This window comes from Python bivittatus, unplaced genomic scaffold, assembly GCF_059951505.1.
Source record: "Python bivittatus isolate LINGU-HERP-01145 unplaced genomic scaffold, Pbiv_v1 ctg000690_np1212, whole genome shotgun sequence".
Taxonomy (NCBI): domain Eukaryota; kingdom Metazoa; phylum Chordata; class Lepidosauria; order Squamata; family Pythonidae; genus Python; species Python bivittatus.
Window position 1 is genome coordinate 10000001 of NW_028277096.1, and position 19193 is coordinate 10019193.

Here is a 19193-nt window from a genome sequence, read left to right on the forward strand (position 1 = left end):
AAGCTATATGCGCAAGTAGAGCTATCACTTTCTAATGCATTAAGCAATTTTAGACTGCTTATAGAAGAAGTTTTTTTTTTTTTAGATTTTCTATCCCGCCTATATTATTTTTATAAATAACTCAAGGTGGCCAACATACCTAATACTCCTTCCTCCTATTTTCCCCACAACAGTCCTGTGAGGTGACTTGGGCTGAGAGTGTGTGACTGGCCCAAAGTCACCCAGCCAGTTTTTCATGCCTAAGGCGACATTAGAACTCAGAGTCTCCTGGTTTCTAGGCCAACACCTTAATCACTACACCAAACTGGCTCTCATTTTAATTTTAATTTAATTTTAATCAGAAACATCAATAACTTGGCACCAGAACTTCAAGGTTGTATATACTTTCCCTAATATCCCTAATCAGAGCCAGACTCAGCAGAGGCAGGCGTGGGGAGCCTCCAGCAAGAGCATCAAGATAGGATCTCAGTGACGGCAAGGCAAATGGTATCATATTTAAGAATGCCATTCTGCCCCCTACACAGCATTTCTATATTTTAGGCCACAGAATATTTAATTTTTTAGAATTTGTTTTATAAAATACACCAGAAGGCTATTTAAGGCTTGTTAAGCTGATTTTAGTTATAAGGCCCTAACCATGCTTTATAAGAAGATGCTGTCTCTTGGCAATTTTCCTGAGATTTGGTATCTGCTGAGAAGTAAACATGACATCTTAGTAGTTTGCAAACTTGGAAAGGGATATATACCTTAGGTGGGCAGTGTTGTACAGTATATCAAGTAATCCTTCTAATTTATGACAAATCCACAGACTCCTGATCTTCTGGAACAATACAAAAGATCAGAGCAGACCTGAAGCATGTCCTAGCACAGAAGCACTCCTGAGGCAGCTGCCCCAGTTAGACACTGTAGTATTATATGCTACAAGTGATAAATTTACATGTAACTGTAGACAAGATCTGTTTGTTTAAAAAAGAAACAACCAGTGTTCCTTATTTGCAGAATATTAGAAATTTAGGTAAAACAGGAGTTAAGCACCATCAAAATCCTAGTGGTAAGCTTGTGCAAAGTTCTGTGCTGAAAAAAGCTTCGGTTGCCTATGTAATCTTAACTTTATTCGTAGCTTGAAAAAGATGGCTAGACCAGCCTCTCCCAAGAATTCTCCAACTATTTGGAACCATATCAGCCTTGGCCAGCATGATCAATGGGTACACAAATACCATTTATTTAAGGTTGTAAATCAAATATTGGAGATATTAGTATTCTACTTGCAAGAATACAACAATCCTGCCAAATTTTCGAAGCAACTCCACGTTAAGGGTGAATACATTTATCCTTCCTCCCAACTACTGCTATTAAGTGCTACAAATTACTACGCCTGACATGTAACTTAACATACAACGTGTACATTTATTGGCAGGCAAAGCTGATTTCCAGAACATCTGGTCTTCTCCATCAGCAGCAAAATGTTAATGCTGTAAGGCTCCAGACTGCAGAAATTATAAACATCAGATTTTTCTATTGCTTCTGTTCCAACATTGTAGTGATATAACTGAAGATGCTGCTTTTCTTACCACCAAAGTGTGCAGTCTTCATAATAAAACAGTTCAACTTTGAAGCTACATCAATTTTCTGTGTTTCAATAGCCAAATGTTATAGAACAGTTTCACAAGCTGGAGTCAAGTAAAATGGACTGTACAATCCAGTATTTTTCTTTTGAGAATCATAAAAGTCTAACCCAAGTGGAATTCCACCATTGGAAACAGGCTGGAACGGACATGTCTTACTAACTTCATTTATGTAAGGTATGTATGTCAATGAAACTAAATTGACATGAATGCAACTTTAATACAAAGAGATGGGAGTTTCTTTCTAGATATGCATTGTCTTCTGCTGATCCTATTGCATGCTTTTACCACTGCTATTGTATTTATAATTCATTTCATATTAGATACTCAGGAAGGCTGGTACTCAAATAGGGTATATATCCTTAGTTGTTAAGCATTTATGGATGGAAGACATTCAACACTACACTGTTTTGTATTTTCTGACTGCTACTGCTCTCTGCAGTGGCCAGTTTTCCCCACAATTTAGATACATTGTTGTTGCTAGGGAACAAAATCCTCATCATAAGCAAATGTTTCTCGGGGCCTACTATTCTGCTTACAATCTTGCATAGTAACAGAGGACCAAGGACACTCATGACATTTAATTTTTAAATAGCAACAAGAACTTTAATTCATTGGCTACTTCAATAAGTGTTATTCGAAACAACCATCAAAGACTACTTGATTTCAAAGCATAATCTTCAGTAAGTAGGTAACTTTGATTATGGATAGTAAGTCTCATTTATCAGGATTCTCCTAGGTCAGAATGAGCAGGTTGATATGTGTGACATGTAGTAGATACACAACTTTTTAACTGTTCAACAATAAGAGGAACAGCTGACTTCTAACCATTCAATAGCAAGAGGAACAGCTGAGTTGTATTTACCTCAAACTATACTGCTGAAACAAGTTTGGACTAATTGAGAATGGATCTTTCTTGGAAAAACTGTACACTGCATTCAGTTCTGGCATACTAATAGTAGAGTTGTGCTTTGTTTTCAATGTCAATCTTTTCCATTGGGCTCCAAATGCTGAATCTTGTGATTCTCACAAGAAAAAAAAAAAGCCAAGCCTGAAGTATGCCCATCCCTGATCTCCTGTTAGTAGCTCCATCTGTATCAGCTGTTAGACAAAATGAAGAAATAGTTTATATTATTTCTTATCCTGCAATTCCACAAATAACTAGTAGCCAAAACAAACATCTCCTGTCACCTGTCTGTCCCAGGAGGAAGAGTGGGAGATGAATCCAAGGCTCATGCACATTTATATTAAAATTATAATATTAAGCAACATACTGCTGCTGTAACGTCACTGAACTACAGCTGATGCAAGAATGTGTATTTGAGGCTAAATATGGACAGACACATCTAGAAATTACTGTGTAATTCTATAAACCAAAGTTTCTAGAAAATTAATACTATTCTGCAGCAGTGCAACTGGGATTTTCCCATTATTTAAAAGTTCACTTGGCAAAAAAAATCAGAAAGGAGAGTACTGCTACTTTTCTTTCACAGCAGCATAATAATAAACGGAATTGCTGATTTTTCAATGAGGATATATGCTCCAAATCTCAACATTCAATGTGCTAAGCTGTGGAAGCAGACAGGAAATGGCTATATCTGGCACGTCAGTTATAGTTTAATAGCTCTTGCTAGGTCATCACTAGTGTAGAGATACCGTTATTTAGTCCCCTTCAAAAGGGGTTTCTAATTTCAGGAAGCATTAGATTACTTGCATACTGCACCCTAAAGTAAAGACACTCTCACGTCGAGCTTGATTCTTGATTTATGGCAGAGATTTATCCTGCCTTCTTCCACTGTGTTTTTATTCTTTCTAACCCAGCAGAACGTTAAGAAGTTATGTTAAAGGATTAGGACTCTGTCAACAGGATAACTTGAAAAACTGAACAGAATGGGACCAAATTCTGTGTAGGTGGAGAAGTCAACAAAAGAAATATTCAGTTAAAAATCTAGAGGTTTCAGAGTAAACAATTCCTCCCAAACAATCCTGATGCATTCCTAAGAAAGATGTAGTTGGGCAATGGTTTGGAATATTGCTGATTTCTCCACTCTAAGCCTTCCTCTCTTCTGGTCATGTGACTTTCAGCAGAGCTACTATTACGTGGTTGGAAATAATTCCAGAAACTATCTCTGCATGCTTTCCCTACCTTGATTGACTTCCCAGGCTAGCTAACAGCCCTACAATTCCCAGACAGGCCAATCCTCTTCTGAAATCAAAGCTGGCTAGGTGCTGCCACCTGCTGAGGCATTCTGCCCACTAACTTTCCTCAGCCTAGCCAAGTGGGTTCAGAGAACCTTTCTAGAGATTCAGCACCTTCACTTCAGTAGGTGTTCTTGTTCTCTGGCCAAAATCTTTAAAGAACTCTTAAGAAAAAAAGTCTCAAACTTTTGAACATTTCTGCATGTGCCCTATAACTGCTTTGAATAAAACTTGAGATTATCTAGTAATAATTTAAGAATGCAGGTGCATCAAATATGATATCCCAAAATGAAATTAGGAAAAAAAATACATCCTACCTACTAATTCTAATACAATGGTCTAAACTCTTAAAACACAGATGGTTTAAATCTCTCTGAAAGTAAAATAGTAGAGCTGAACATATGTATGCACCTTGCTACCCTCTTCTTGTATTCACTTTGAAAGTTGTACACAACACGTGCTGCCTATCTGAAGACTATACCTCCTTCCCATACACACAGAGAGTCACATACATAACACAAATTGCCATGCCAAGCAACAGGCAGCTTCTACACATTGGGTACATTAGTAACTTCCCTAAGATCGCAACACCAAACCAGTAGACCTGAGAAAGTACCTCTAACCTAAATGTTTTCCTTACTCCCCTTCCCCCTCCCCCATTTGCTGGTTCACAGGCTCCAACCCCTACCCCCTTCATTTCCACCAAATTGTGATTCTCCAAAATTATTGGTGACTTCCTTTTGTCTTGCCCAAATCCATTAAGTATCTCTCAGAATTCTGTAATAAGATCCTTTAAAAAAATATATCCAGATAATTAGAAACTTTGTTCACATAAGCACAACATGGATACATTAGCTATAATAATTAGGAAAGGAACTGTCATGTCCTGAATTCTGGAGAGACAAGAGACAGTGTCACCTTTTATGTGGTTAGCTTGTCCACTAGCCAAAACACATGAATCCTGGACTCTCACTGAGTCTGATTTCCCATGTCCAGCAAATCCCCTACTGTATTTAGTTGTGTCCTATACTGATACTAAGCTCTTAATAGAATTGTGTTTCGGACAATAGTACATCCTGCTGAAAATTTCCAGGATTAAGGAGCAGAAGATAATATCTCAATAGTCTAAATTACCTCATACAGTAGTTGAGCTTGAAAAGATAAAATAGAGACAAAGTCTCACCATCTTAATTATCTCGGGAGGAACTCAAGTTGCAATTTCAAGTATTACTACAATGGGAAACTTTATATGACTGGCTTCTTTTGCTACACAAGCTTTCAATCTACAGAGTTGTTGTGGATCATTCACAGCTCCACAGTAAGCATGACTGGGGCAAAGAAATGCCTCAAAAATAGGTATTTAATTCCAAAATGCAATGCTGCCACTGAGAGAAATTATTAAAATTCCATTCCCTGTCCTATTTTTTTTAATATACCAGTAAAATGGCTTAGAACTGTTAAAAGACTTAAAATTATAATTTTGGTATGGTTATTTCATGTATTTCATAATTCTAGTTCTTCCTTTAAACTAAAATTTGTCTTTATAGGCTAACACATATAATCTGGGCAATACATTTAAAGGGATTTCCCATTTTTCAGAAAGTTTCTCTCCTGATAGATTACAGTACCAGTGTTCCTTACACGCCACCTCTCAAGAGTTAATGATTCCACATCTACATTCTTTTCATGTTTCGGTAAGTTGTATTTTATAATTATGCTGTGAACAAGCCAATATGTCCATGGTTTTGCTTCAAACAGCACTGCTACTCTATTGTATCAGGCCTTGTCTAGTTCTGTTAAGATGCTCAGTGAACCCAAACCAAGATTATGCAAGAAAGAAGTCTGGAGCTTTGGAAGCATTTCCAGAACAAGTACAGGAACCATTGCTTTGCTGCACTTTTGAACACATTCTGAAAATACTGGAGGGACTGGAGTGGAATTGAATTATATTGCACCAATCTGCAGGCACCAACTGAAGAGAGGGCAATATATGAGGTAGGAAAATGTTTTTCAGTGATAAGCAGCTTCACTTGCTTTCAGTGACACTTCTGACAAATGTTTGATTTGTGGACCCAGGTTATGAAACAATGGCTTTATTGGTTTTAAGTGGTTACTGAAAATAATTATTCCAGCGGGCACTGTCCTTCTAACAGATTTTCCATTTTTCTCTTTCTAGATTATCTATTGCTTAACATAATTTATATTTTTGGCATGCTTTATCATAATTTTCATAAGATACTGTAAGTCTCTGAGTGGCCATTTCACCCTGACATTAATAGAAATTAGCATTATAATTACATGTTCTTTATTAGTTGTTTTTTCATAATGCCCTCATCTTATAGAAGTTTCACAATATGACTTTCTGGAGTATAATGATTTAGTTGCAGATCAATACTAGTAAAGTATGTTGATTATCTATATTCAGTTTATATTCCATATTGTTTTCAGCTGGAAATATAACAGTTAAAGCCTTCTGAACTTCTCCCCAAATGTTCAATACCAGGGTATATAATACCTACATAATCTGGATGCAAGATAATTACAGCCTCAGTTTTATTAGTTATTGCATAACTTCATCTAAATTTCAGTACTGTAGGCTGCAGTGTGCCATTCTAGTCTGCTAAGCTGCAAAAGAATCAAAAGGAAAATATTTCCACAACTAGTTAACCATCATGAAGCAGGCAAGCATAAAATTCCTTGGCAACAGAATGATGCACTTGCACATATCAGAGGAGAGGCAGAGCTTTGATTATTACAATATGCCCTGAAAAGGAGGATTTTACAATAATTAGCATTTACTGCTGCCATTTTTCTTTCATCATTCTAATTCATGTTCTCACGACCAAAAATTCCCCTTTAATCAGAACATGTCTTATTCTTGCCTAAAGTACACCTTCACTTTTAGGAGCTTTACTTGATTAAAGGATTCAGCTTTCCTAGAAATACTGTTTCTCATTATCTTTACTGATAACAGCATATTTACTCTTAACCAAAAAAAAGGGAACTTTTAAGATGAGACATCAGTTTTAAGGGAACTTTTAAGGATCAGTAATTCCACTATAGATTATGTCGCTAAGCTTTGGCAAAGGTCATATAATTGAAAAAACTGATCTCGCTTATCAAGTGACAATCCCTAATTACTTTCATACTACTCTATGTTGATCCCTGGATATGTTGGACCAATTACCATACTTCTGGCTCACTGGAACTTGTACTCCACCCCCACATTTGGTGGGCATCTTTACACAAGACCAATACAAATACTAAAGAACAAATTACTCTGAACAAATTATGTTACAATTAGACTGAAGAGCAGCTGATTTAATTTGGGACACTGTACTGCAATGCTGGAGCAGCTTCCTCCCATTAATTGTCATATTACAACAGATCACTACTCATCCATCTTGCAGTGTCTATTCTGACAATGACAAGAGACCCAGGGTAAAGGATCTCTTTACCCTTTTGAGATTTTAGTGAAAAAAAATGCTGAACTGAAACTTTCTTCCTGCAGGAAAAAATATCTACTGAATTGTAGCTTCACCATCATCACCAAATTCAGTTGGTTCTGCTTCCCACAGAATGCAGACCCCAATTATTCTTTTTAATCTGGGTTACTGGCCCTTGAGAGAAAATGGTTCAATTCCAATGCACTGCATTATATAATAAATAAATTACACAAAATATTTGGAAGCCAAGAAAAAATAATGTAAAAAAATAATTAGTACATTGCCTAGGAACATTGACATTTTAAAAAATCTAAGCCATTTACAAAGGCAAAAGATTACTTGTGGGACTACCTGTCTCCAACAGTTTCTTCCTGTCCCACCAAATCTGATAGGGCATGCTCTAGATCCCTTCTGTGAAAGAGAGCCATCTTGCAGGACCCAGGAGATACGTCTTCTGTCTCTGCACCTGCCTGATGGAACAGCCTCCTCCCTGAGATCTGGATGGCCCCAATCATTCTAGCCTTTGGGAAGGCCATGAAAACCTGGCTTTTCCCTCAGGCATTAGGGCCAGGTTATTAGTGGAGCCTGATATGCATGTTTTGGAGGTTGAGTCATTTGTGAGATGCCTTGGCTCTTGTATTCTGTTATGACGGTACATACTAATTCTAAAGGCTGTACCAAGTCCCCATCCAGCAAGATTTCATTATGCAGTCAGTTAGTTATCTAAACTTAGGTACTGCTTCACTGCCCTAGGAAATCATACCTTACATTTCATAATATCTCATCTACCAACCTTCCTCAGATTGTTATATGACTTCATGGAAAGCTCTGAGTGTTGCTGTATGGTGAAATATCATTTTCCAGAAAAATGATAGCAAGAATATTTCTCAGATTTATGAAAGATTGAATAATGTGAAACACAAAATATTTTTAAAAATAGAAAAGTGATAATAAATTGACAGGCATTCTTTTAGTTTGTCTATTAGCTGAAAAATTCATTGGGCCTACTGAACCACTCTAGCCTTTTCTCAATACTTTTTAAATTAAGAAAGGGGTACCCAGTCTACCAGTATCACAATATGCTTTTTTTACTCGATTACCAGCCACGAAAGCATAATGTACATGAAATTCATCTTCCCTTGAAACATGTTTTGAAGCTGGTGTAAGAAATAAAACTCAGTGCCCTAAACATAGAAATACTTATTTGGAAGCAGGGTTTTTGTCTGTTTTGGAGTACAATTTCAATATGCCACTGAATAGCAAGCATTTGAGATCATGCTCCTCAATATGTGCTCTTCATGTGCCACGTCCTGAGCCGAGTTAAGAATTAAGTGTTTTTTTTAATATAGCATTAGCTTTTATTCTCTCAATCTTTCACCAAGGAAGTTTCATACTTGCTCATCCATACCTTCTTTTGCTCATCCTTACTTGCTCTTATTATGCAGACCAATTTAATCAAGTGGGATATGCTGGTGCACCTTTATTTATGCACACTGAAGAGCTACAGTCAAATGTACGTCATACAATATTCAGGTTTCTAGTGTTTCAAATTGTGTGCAGTTCCCCTTTTCTGGGTGTTATCCCCCAACATTTCTCTACACCTAACTTTTCCCTGTTCCCTCTGATCTATTCCATCACCATTGTTCCTACCTTTTTCCTAACTTCACTTGCTTCTGTTAGCCAGCTGCCTATTCAATATTCTGCATATTCCTTTTCTAGACCTAATAATGTAGAGGATCATTTTCTACTATCACTCTTCTTCCGCAGAAAGACTTCCATTTCTTATGTAGTTTCATAAAGGTACTAAATTAATGGATATCCTTGGAAAAACTGTGCTTATAAAATTCAGTTTACCCACAAGAAGTGCTTATTTTTTTCATAAAGGCAGAGAACCTAGAAATTTCACTTATGGTTCACTCATCAGTAAGCGTAAAAGAGGGCACTATATCCTAAAGAATATACTCTGAACATCGTAAGTCAGATCCAACCATTGCTTATTCAGTTATTTTTTTACAAATGTCCTCTTATGCCTTCATAGTTGTTCCCATCCATTGTAGGATCTATGCAGCTCCACTAACAGCAATTAGGCATTCCTACCTGCCTAATCCTTTCATGTTATAGGAAATTCAGCAACCATTTCTAAATGTTGCATCATTATAATACAACATTATTGGCTTTACAATATAGATTATAAATACCTCAAGCTCCTAAGTTTCAACTAAAAAGTGGATATAACTGTTTCAAATATCTGAATTTAGTATAGCATTATTTTTAATACTATTTAAAAATTGGAAAATTTTCCAAACTTTCATTGGAAGTTTATTGGAAGACATCTTCCATGTATGATTAGCAAACTGTGCAACAATCTTAAGATTCGAAGACTACCGGCTAATGACAACTTATTTGTACAAGTACTAATATGCAGAGTTGACTATGACTTTTTAGCATTATGAGACTACCTTTCCAGGATCTTTCCTTCACCAGAAGGTTACACTGCACATTATGCTGTTCTAAAATCCTCAAGTATTTTATGGAAGTGATGCCTCTTATTCATCACACAATCAGAGTGGATGGTGGGTGCAAGAACAGTATGATCAGCAATCTATCAAACCATAAGAATTATACAATAATGTTAATGCACAAGCCATACAAAGGTGCCACATAGTTTCTCTATGGAGACAGGCAGAATCATCTCTACAATGCCATGGGACCAAAGCAGATGCAATTTCTTTTTTTAAATTTTGGCTCAGTTGAAACAGCTTTGCTTCATGTAGAGTATTTTAGCTATAGTGAAATCACAGGAAATAGAAAACAGTTTCCCTAACTCAGAAGGATTTTGTAAAAGCTCCAAAGTATTTATTATTGGAGTGGAACAGTTATTAGCAAAGGATAACTGAGCCCCATGCTACTGAAAACATTTCTCCCTAGGTTGTTTATAAATTCTTACCAGCTTTAGTAAAAGTATAAACAAGTAGCCATGGGTCAAAAACGCACCATTTTTCCCACTCTAGTCTACCCAATAGACAAAAAGGCAGAATGCTTCTGGAATAAAGAAAACAGATACAACACACATGAGCACCTAGAAATGTGGGCCAGAAATTTCTGGAAAGTCAAAGTTTTCTATGGAATTTTTTCCACTTCTAGGCAAGGTTGCTCATTTCAGAATTGTGTAACTTTCGCTTTTCAGGTGAGCATGTAAAAAATTAAGACATTAATAGTATACTGCAGTTGAATATTTTATTTCCAAATGGATAACACCATTTCCAATATTCCACAAAATATACATTTTCCCTCCCATATCAAAAACTCTTTAAGTTTCTTTAAAAGCAATATTCAAACCTTCTAAAATAAACTAACTTAATTTTTTCATATCTAGTAATGCAACCCAAATACTAGTGCAGACTATGAATACTGAGATGAACATTCTAATTTGAATAATTTGCATAGGAACATTTGCTGAAAAACTCACATCTTCAGCAAGTACTGAAGAAAAAGATGTGCTGTGATGGAAGAGAGGTAAAGAGGAAATGCAGCAACATATTCTGTTCAAGCTGTAACCTACGCAGTACTGTTACTATGGAGACAGAAGGGGAATGTTCCCACCAAAGTCCTCACATTTAATGACCTAAAATATTTGCAACTGATAAATATTCACCTAGTAATTGACTAGCTTTGAGCAAATCTGAACCTTAATTGAAAGCTAAGCTGTATCTCCATAACTGGGCAAATTTCAGGTATCTGCACTTAATTCAGTACCCCGGCAGCTGCCTCAGAGTCAGCTGTTCAAAAAGTCTGTCATTACCTAAGTAGACATGGCTACATTTTAAGAGATGATATCACTTCCAGAATACAAGCCAATTCTAAAACCCAGTTATTCTTGTTTTGATAGCACCTTCTATCAACTATTTACATGGTTATGCATACATCAGTAAACAATAAACCTATAATCTAAGTTCTGAATTTTAAAAAATTGAAACATTATACAAAACTATGTTATATATCTCATTTACCAGTCATTGGACATTAATGTGTGACTGAGCATAGATTTCTGTTGGATGAAGATCATCTGACAATATCAAGAAGTCTTAGCCATTCTCATTTGGGAACTGAGGAGTCTGCCTTGTTGCAACACACAAGGGACATGGAAAATGTTCCATGCATGTAACAGTGGGATTTGGGTGGTCCATGCCCAAACTGAAACATGTATGTTTTTGATCTGTTGGTCCATATATGGAATGAAATAGAACATTTTATTCCCAATACTGTACAAAATGCAGTTTTTCCAAGTAGAAGTGGAGGGGGAACTCAAAGTGGGGAAAAAGCCAAGGCTGAGAGGTTTTCCAGGTGGTGTATGCAGCAGCAGCAGCAGCAGCAAGGGAAATGAGGGGCTGAAAGGTGCTAGGAAAATCAGGGTGGGAAGGCCAGAGAAATATAACACGCTGGGACATTGGTGGCAACTGATGGACAAGGAAGGGAAGGGAAGTCAAGCGCTGGGATGACTGAGGGGTAGGTAGCCAGTAGAAAGGCCACACAGGGGAGAAGAGATGGGGCAACTCACACGAGCCTTGCCCTACTTGCCCCATAATTTGGCGATGTTGTTTCAGTTGAAGCCTGAAACAAGAAAAATGTTCTAGTTTTTGTTTTTGCTGATCCAAAATGGTTGAGCACAACTTCCAGAAAGCAATGGTTTGTTTGGGGTTTTAAAAAAAAAAGAGAGTTTCCATTTTGTTCACATCCCTACAGCACACTATTCATCATAAGCTGAAAAACTAAAGTCTTACATCGCTGCAGTATGCCACTCAGGAAAAAAGCAGAAAGAGATGCAAATTGAAGAAGGTTCTAGAAGTAAAAATGATTTTCTTCCATTAAAAAACCCTAAACCATACAGGGTTCTAGGGAGCAAACAGTAACATTTAAGGCTTCTACATTTTGACATCTCTCACTTTCAGGCAGACATATGGCAACTATGTACAAGCCAGCTTATTCAGCTTGGAATTCCTGAGTTATCACATTAGCAGAAGACACTTTTCTTCTTCCTCTTGAGATTTTGAGAGGATGGCAAAATAGCAGAAGATTAAACATAGGCAAAAGGTGAGTTTCCCTAGCTCCAAACCTTGTCTGAAGTGTGGATGACTCTATTATCTTCAAACTGGAGTACCACAATACTACACATCTACAATACAGGTCCAGACACCTGAGGTGTACAAGTTAGACAAGCAATGTTTCATAGTGTGAAAGAAGCGGAATACTAGCTTATTTAGCATTGACTACCATAAACAGGGTTCTCTACACCAAGTGCCAGTAATAGACTAGACACAATTATATAGCCACAGCATCACACAGGCTGCAAATGCCAATTTCAACTGATCTTGTACAGCATAATTTAAAGCTATTTCTCCCACCAAATGGAACACTTGTTCTTACTATAAGAAAAAGAACACAGAGTTAGTATTTATTATTCTTTAGAAACAAGGAAGCAATCAGAAAATTAAGGATGTAATCTTACATACTTACCAGAAACTGGAAGAAAATACTGAACTCAATAAAGCTTACTTCTGAGCAAAATGCATAGGACTGCACTATACCTTGATTAACAAATTTTTATATTTAAGGCAACTAATACTAAATAATGGTTTAATGGCATACAGCACACAATATAATTATTCTAAGAAAATACCCACATGCAAAGTTATTAAGTATCATGCAACACTAAAAAACAATAACTATACACCTTGTTTATTTAATTCCTTAGAGCCAAAATCTCTCAGCTATGTGCTGAGCTTAGCTTCTAAGAAGAGAGCTCAATAATTAAACTGATGCCCTTTTAAAAGCCATATAAAAATCAATTTGATTTTGCAACTTAGATTTTCATCAGAGTTTACATCTTTCTTCTAACATTATCTATTATGCATTAACTCAGTGACAGACAATCCAGGAGTTCAATCTCAAAGTCCATCACTATTGGTTTTTTCATATGAAGGAAACATTATCTGGCCAGGTAGACACCAATGAGCCACCCACATACACACTATCGGATGTATTTGGGGGCAGGTGAAAAATGACATAAGAAGAGCATTACCTCTTGCTCCTACCTGCTACCCTTGAGCTCCTACCTGCTACCCTTGAGTTCCATAACAGTTGACTTCCTCCATATCCTTCAATTAAATTTAACAGTTTTCAAGTCAGAAACCATCTCACCGTGATAGAGAATTATCATTATGACAATATCTAAATACTAATCAAACAGCTAGAGCTCACCATTTACTATGTGATAGCTCCGGTGCTAACAGAAACACTGTAGTTGCAAAGGGCAGATTTCTAATCTATCTTTATACAGCGATAGCCTTTTCAGTAAATGGTACATTAAAGGTCACCTGTAACACCACACTTTGCCCTAATGCTATTATTAAGTTTTGGACCCTTAGATACAGAGAAACATTCAAAAAGGGTTACAAGGTACTTCCCATTCTAAAGAAGGGAAACAGAAAATTACTTGTTAGTAGTTTCCCATAAGTCTTCAAGATAATTGTGTAATGCCTTAACACATATCTAGTGATTTTAAGTTTTGTTAACTAAGAACATTCAAGGCTGAATTAAGATACACAATTTTCAAGTTCCAGAAGGCCCAGTAGTTACAGATAGATGCTAAAAAATAGAATCACATACTATTTAGCTTACCATGTCCTTTTACATGAATTGTGAATTAACTCAAAATAATGATAAAGATGAAGTAGATGATGAAGTAAATCAGGGGTCCAAAACTGTTGCATAAAAATATCCAGGCACCATGCAGTTCCTATGAACTGAAAACTGGCAAGCACTTTATCTTCAAACAGATTGTAAGAGGGCTCCATCTTCATTATAAGTAATGGTTATTGATCTAGGCATACTACAATAAGCTGCTGGATAATAGCTATGAAGTTGATCCATGAGTTCCATGTTGAAGCATCCATTTCAGAGATGCTCTCAGCACATCCTGTTAGACTTTACCTGCATGGAGTCTTCTCATTACAGCAGGTTATTTTAACAGATAGCCTTCAAGCTCACCCAAGTGCAGATGCAGCAAGGATCTGTAGGACAGTGTGCTCTCTTATGCGCATGCTACATGTAGAACAATCAGCAAATGAATATTGATCCACAACAAATAAGGGTTTTAAGGTTTACACACTACAGCAGCTATATTTTACCTCTAAAACTAGAGGCAGTATACCTTTGCCACATGCTTTGAAAGAAAAGAATGCACTACTGTCTTCATGTCCTGCTTAGTCTGGCTGGCCATCATGAGAAACAGAATGCTAGCCATTGATCTGATGCAGCAGACCTCTTTTTACACTTAAGGAACAACTTAATGATACTGGCATGCCTCCACCACCAGTATCTCTTTTGTCAGCCTTCAATGTACCCTACTACAGGTATCAGTTTACTAGGTTAATTAAGAGATGAACCACAAACCACATTTAGGATGCAGTCTAAGAATCCTAGAACGTATTTGGTTGTGTGTACCATTTTAATTCTAATTCTATTTCTGCATTACCTGAGACAAAATGCTGTATGTACACAGTCACCACCTGGGTGCACTGCAGCCTCTATTGTTATGTGACATCATTCTCTTACAATGGGAAATCAGTACGAGGTCATAAGTCTTGCACACAGCTGGAATGGGGCAGAGTGATGTGAGATTTGGCTACTAGGTTTGCAATGTCATTTCTGAGTATAATAGCTCTTTTTTTTTTGCCTTAGCCTTAATAGAGGGCAACAAGCAGAGACATTCAAAGATTTAGATGCTAACTGTTGAAGAGATGCTGTAATACAGTGGGCTGCTGTTTGGAAGAGATTACATTTCCATTACTATTTTACACAAAGAGTAGACTTGTAACACAAAATTATTGTTAAGAGATACTTAAGGAAAACACAGGAAACACTCAAAAGAAAATTGGAAAGCTACTGGAGAAATCAGGCATCAAGGAGTCAGAAAATATTACATATATATATAGAGAGAGAGAGTAAAACACAAGATTGAACACTTGCATTCAGCTGCTCTAAGTGAGATTACTCAATGTGCACTAATTGGCATCAAGCCACATTGCAGAAATGGGCTGCCTAATATTCACAGAGTACCACTATGCCATATACTGATCTCCATCCCATTTATATTGCTAGCTGAATCTTCCTCCGTTCTCAAAAAAGCTCTGGCAGTTCCATTTCCTTAACACACACAATGTTAGGACAAAATGGTGCAATAAGATAAAAAGCAGCATCCTAGGCAGACTGCGACAATTCTAGATCAGTATTCGCTATTCATCAGAGAGAGAGAGGCCATGCTGGCTTCTCTTAAAGGCTCAGACCTGACTAACAAGGCAAATATAAAGAACTGTTCTCCCCTTTAAAGCAACCCCTCCCTCCCTCTCTCCACCCAGTCTAGCCTCTCTGCAATATGACAAATGCAGAATCTTCTGGAATGACTTGATACTGCCTCCCACGATTGCTTTGTTTGCAAAATCAGATCAAAAATTTCTTTTTTATTTATTGGATTGTAAAAAGATATGAAATAAACTCCTCCAATTTGTAGCATTTAAGAACTCTGTTCCAGTGACCTATTACCTATACCAAAATTAATCCATCTTAGCTTAATTCTGAACAAATCTTCAAATAAGCACTTTTGAAAAGACAGCCTATATAAAGATGAAGATTATACCACAAAAGGAAAAAACACTCTCATCAGAAGCTCAAGAAAAGGATGCACTATAGCGGATAGAAAAAAAAATAGCCCAAGAAAGAAATTATGCACTAATTAATGTACAAATATAATTTTCAATTGAGATTTCTCCCTATAATATCTTACCCAAAATCCCCCTCCCTCAAAGAGCGTTGGATGGAAAACTGAGGTGTTTAAACATTTGCAATTCAGGAAGAATATGCTTTTTCTGATCAAAATCACAACCTTAGCTCACTGTCTGTCATGAAGCAGATTAAGGGATGTGGTGGTTGCTGATTGTGGGTGGGGCTGCCTGTGGGAGTTAGGGGGTGGGTATACTAGCTGAATTACTGGGAAAGACTACTAGGGAGTGGCACCGCCCAAGCACTAGAGAGGGGGAGCAAAAGGGGGGGAAAAAAGACAGAACATCCATATCACTAGTTATGTCCTCTCAGGAGAACATAGGATTACTCATATTTCTGCAATATGGTGACACAAAGGGAGGGGCAGTAGTACAGCTTACCCTCGGAAGTACTGAAACATAAGTAGCACAAAAATCCCCCCCCCTTCTTCAATGCAGGAAAGAGACTATTTTAACTAGGCCCAATGATGAGGCAAAACAGAACAGCTTCATCACTCTACCCAGGAGCAAGCAAAAATTGTAAAGGAAGGTGGTTACAACTAATATTATAAAGTAACATAGTTAAAACATAAAGGTTCAGTGTAAATGCTGCCTGTGACACACTAACAACTTTATGGAACAAGGAGAGAAAATACTACCTTAAGCTGAAAACTGCATTTGAAAATGCCTGTTAAGAAGAACCAAATATTATTCAATTATTTCAAAGAAGGTCACTTTTCTCTAAAATGGAGCAATTAGCCTTTGAACTTCCAAAGATTACATTGCATAATATGACCAACAGTAAAGGCAGAGTACTCCATTTTTTTCTTAAAGGGAAGAGAGATTTCTTCAGCATGGAGGAGACATTTATATTCTGGGAGAGATATTCCCCTCTAGAAGAGAAAAAGAAAAAATCCCTTCTGTAGATATGAATGGAAAAAGGTGAACATTTCAGTCTGAGAGACAGAAAAAGTATGCTCCCTTTCCAGCACAGAAAGGAACATGTTTCTCTCCTTCCTTCTCTTAAGCAGGGTGGGGCATTTGCTCTGAAAGTTTGTAAGAAATAAGATTCTCTCATTCTCACTTATCCAGTATTAGTAATGTGTTATTTCAAGTACTTTATAAAGATATACAAAAACACAGATACAGCAGAAAATAAGGTTGCATGCCAAGACAGAAGAGATTTAGATGGGATGGGGGTGTTAAGAATGAGATGTGCCCCAAGGAAGGGTAATTTCCTTTAGACACATGCAGGAAGAAAGGAGGTTTTTTTCTCTAGGCGTGGCAGAGCCAGGAAGAGAAGAGAGCAGTCTTTGCTCCTTGAAGCCATTTCCATGATTTAAAAGTGACATAAGAAACTACAGTACCTCAGCCCCAAAGTATTTTCTGTATGAGACAAGGGTATTTGCGTGCATGTATGCATGTACACACACACAGAGTGCATAGAAAGTTGAGTGTAGAAAACCTTAATGTACTGTATCCCTATCATAAATTTCTCCAAATCTAATAACTGCCAATCCCTCCCCCGCCCTCCAAAAACGATGATTCATCATGAGAAGGACATTTTCTACAGCCACTATAGCGAGTGGGCTTCAAAGTGAAACACATTCATAAATTAGCGTGAAGGAAAAGACTATTAACACCATTTTGAGGGTCCACTTTTTCCTATTCCTTTTGGGGAGAAGACAGGTGAGAAGGTACAGGAAAAAAAAGCTTTTTCTTGGCAATCCCTCCCTTTCCTTTCTTTGAATAAAGTGCATTTTATCCCCATCCTCGTTTAAAAAAACAAAACCTATTCCCCGCAAAAATAAAAATCCTACCCAAGTCATTCACGGAGAGAAAATAACAGTAATAACAGTACTGTAATTATTTCTTCTCTTTAACATTTATTTCATCAAAGCGTCAGCGTATTTCCTCACACAAATGGAGGGGAGAGGGAAAGCCTATTGTCACTTTTTAAAATTATTTCTCCTCCTCATATATGTTGGGAGAGAAAAATGGAGATTATTTTCCCTCCTATTTCAAAGAAGAGTCACCAGACATAAGCCCCCAAAGGACAATTTTCCTTCAAAAGGGGGAGGCGGGAGGGCCCTTTTATTGACGCTATGGCGGGGAAAGAGAGGGCAGAAAAGGGCGACTTACGTTCTTCATGGCAGCCGCCATGTCGTCGTATCTCTCGGCTTGCTCTGCCAGCCGGGCTTTCTGCACCAGCTGCTCGCGGTCGACCATCTTTACAGGACTTTTCAGAGGCAGGGAGGTTTTGCTTCCTTAAATATTTTTGTTCTGCTCCCGACCGAGGCTAGAGAGAGAGAGACTGAAGAGGAGAGAGAGAGAAACACAGAAACAAAACCAAAAAGAAGCCAGAGGGCAGGCGATTGGTTGGTCGGTCGGTCGGCCGGCCGGCCGAAGCTGGGTCGCGCGCGAGGCGGGCGGCTCAACGGTGTTGCTCCCAGAGCGCGAGACAACTCGCCTCTTTTCCCCTTCACGCTCGCGCCGCTACTGCTCTTACGGCAGCGGCGACGGAGAAGGCGGCAGCTGTAGTAGCAGTGGTGGCTGCACCCAAGAGGTATGCGCATGCGCCTCTTTGCCTCTCGGGGATCCTCTAGCCCCGCCAAGGCCCCTCCTCTTTCCTCCTACCCGCGCCCCTTTTAGAGCCCCGCCTCCTTAGCCTCCTAAAGAAAAGAGAAATGCGCACGGGCGCCAAAACTGCACACGACGGCCGGGCTACTCCTGGGTGACGCAACCATGCAAAGCATCATGGGAGTTGTAGTTTGAGGGGGGAACTCGGTATGATCAGGGAGAAGGCTGCCTCAGATGAGAAATACCCATTTTCCAGAGAGCAACGCTTGTGCTTGGTGCTTTGCAATCTCTTGGATGAAGGGGAAAAAATTAATTCATTCTAATGCAGCACATTAGAATTGATAATGAAGATGCTGAAGTGATAGGTAGGATCTTCCTCTTCACCTGAAGGACCAGGTTAGGGATAGATCATCATGGAGAAAATGTATGTGGTCCCTAAGGGCCAACACCAACTTAAACGCCTTGGAAGAAATACTCAGATGCAGTGATGTGTCTGTACCTGAAAAGATCAGAATTGCGTAGGCAGT

At 38.0% G+C, this 19193-nt stretch overlaps 1 protein-coding gene and 1 long non-coding RNA gene across 2 annotated transcripts in view; one reads left to right on the forward strand and one right to left on the reverse strand.

Moving 5' to 3' along the window:
* LOC148214383 (uncharacterized) overlaps positions 1 to 1967 on the forward strand; it is a 19644-nt gene extending 17677 nt beyond the window's left edge. Inside the window, exon 3 of the long non-coding RNA XR_015798164.1 lies at positions 1418 to 1967. This is a non-coding gene — a long non-coding RNA (uncharacterized LOC148214383). The remainder of the gene's footprint in view (positions 1 to 1417) is intronic.
* Positions 1 to 18671, reverse strand: part of YWHAG (tyrosine 3-monooxygenase/tryptophan 5-monooxygenase activation protein gamma) — a 23084-nt gene extending 4413 nt beyond the window's left edge. Inside the window, exon 1 of the mRNA XM_007425918.4 lies at positions 18229 to 18671. Within this exon, the coding sequence (XP_007425980.1) occupies positions 18229 to 18315 (87 nt within the window). The 5' untranslated portion in view covers positions 18316 to 18671. The remainder of the gene's footprint in view (positions 1 to 18228) is intronic.
* Positions 18672 to 19193: the final 522 nt, after the last annotated feature.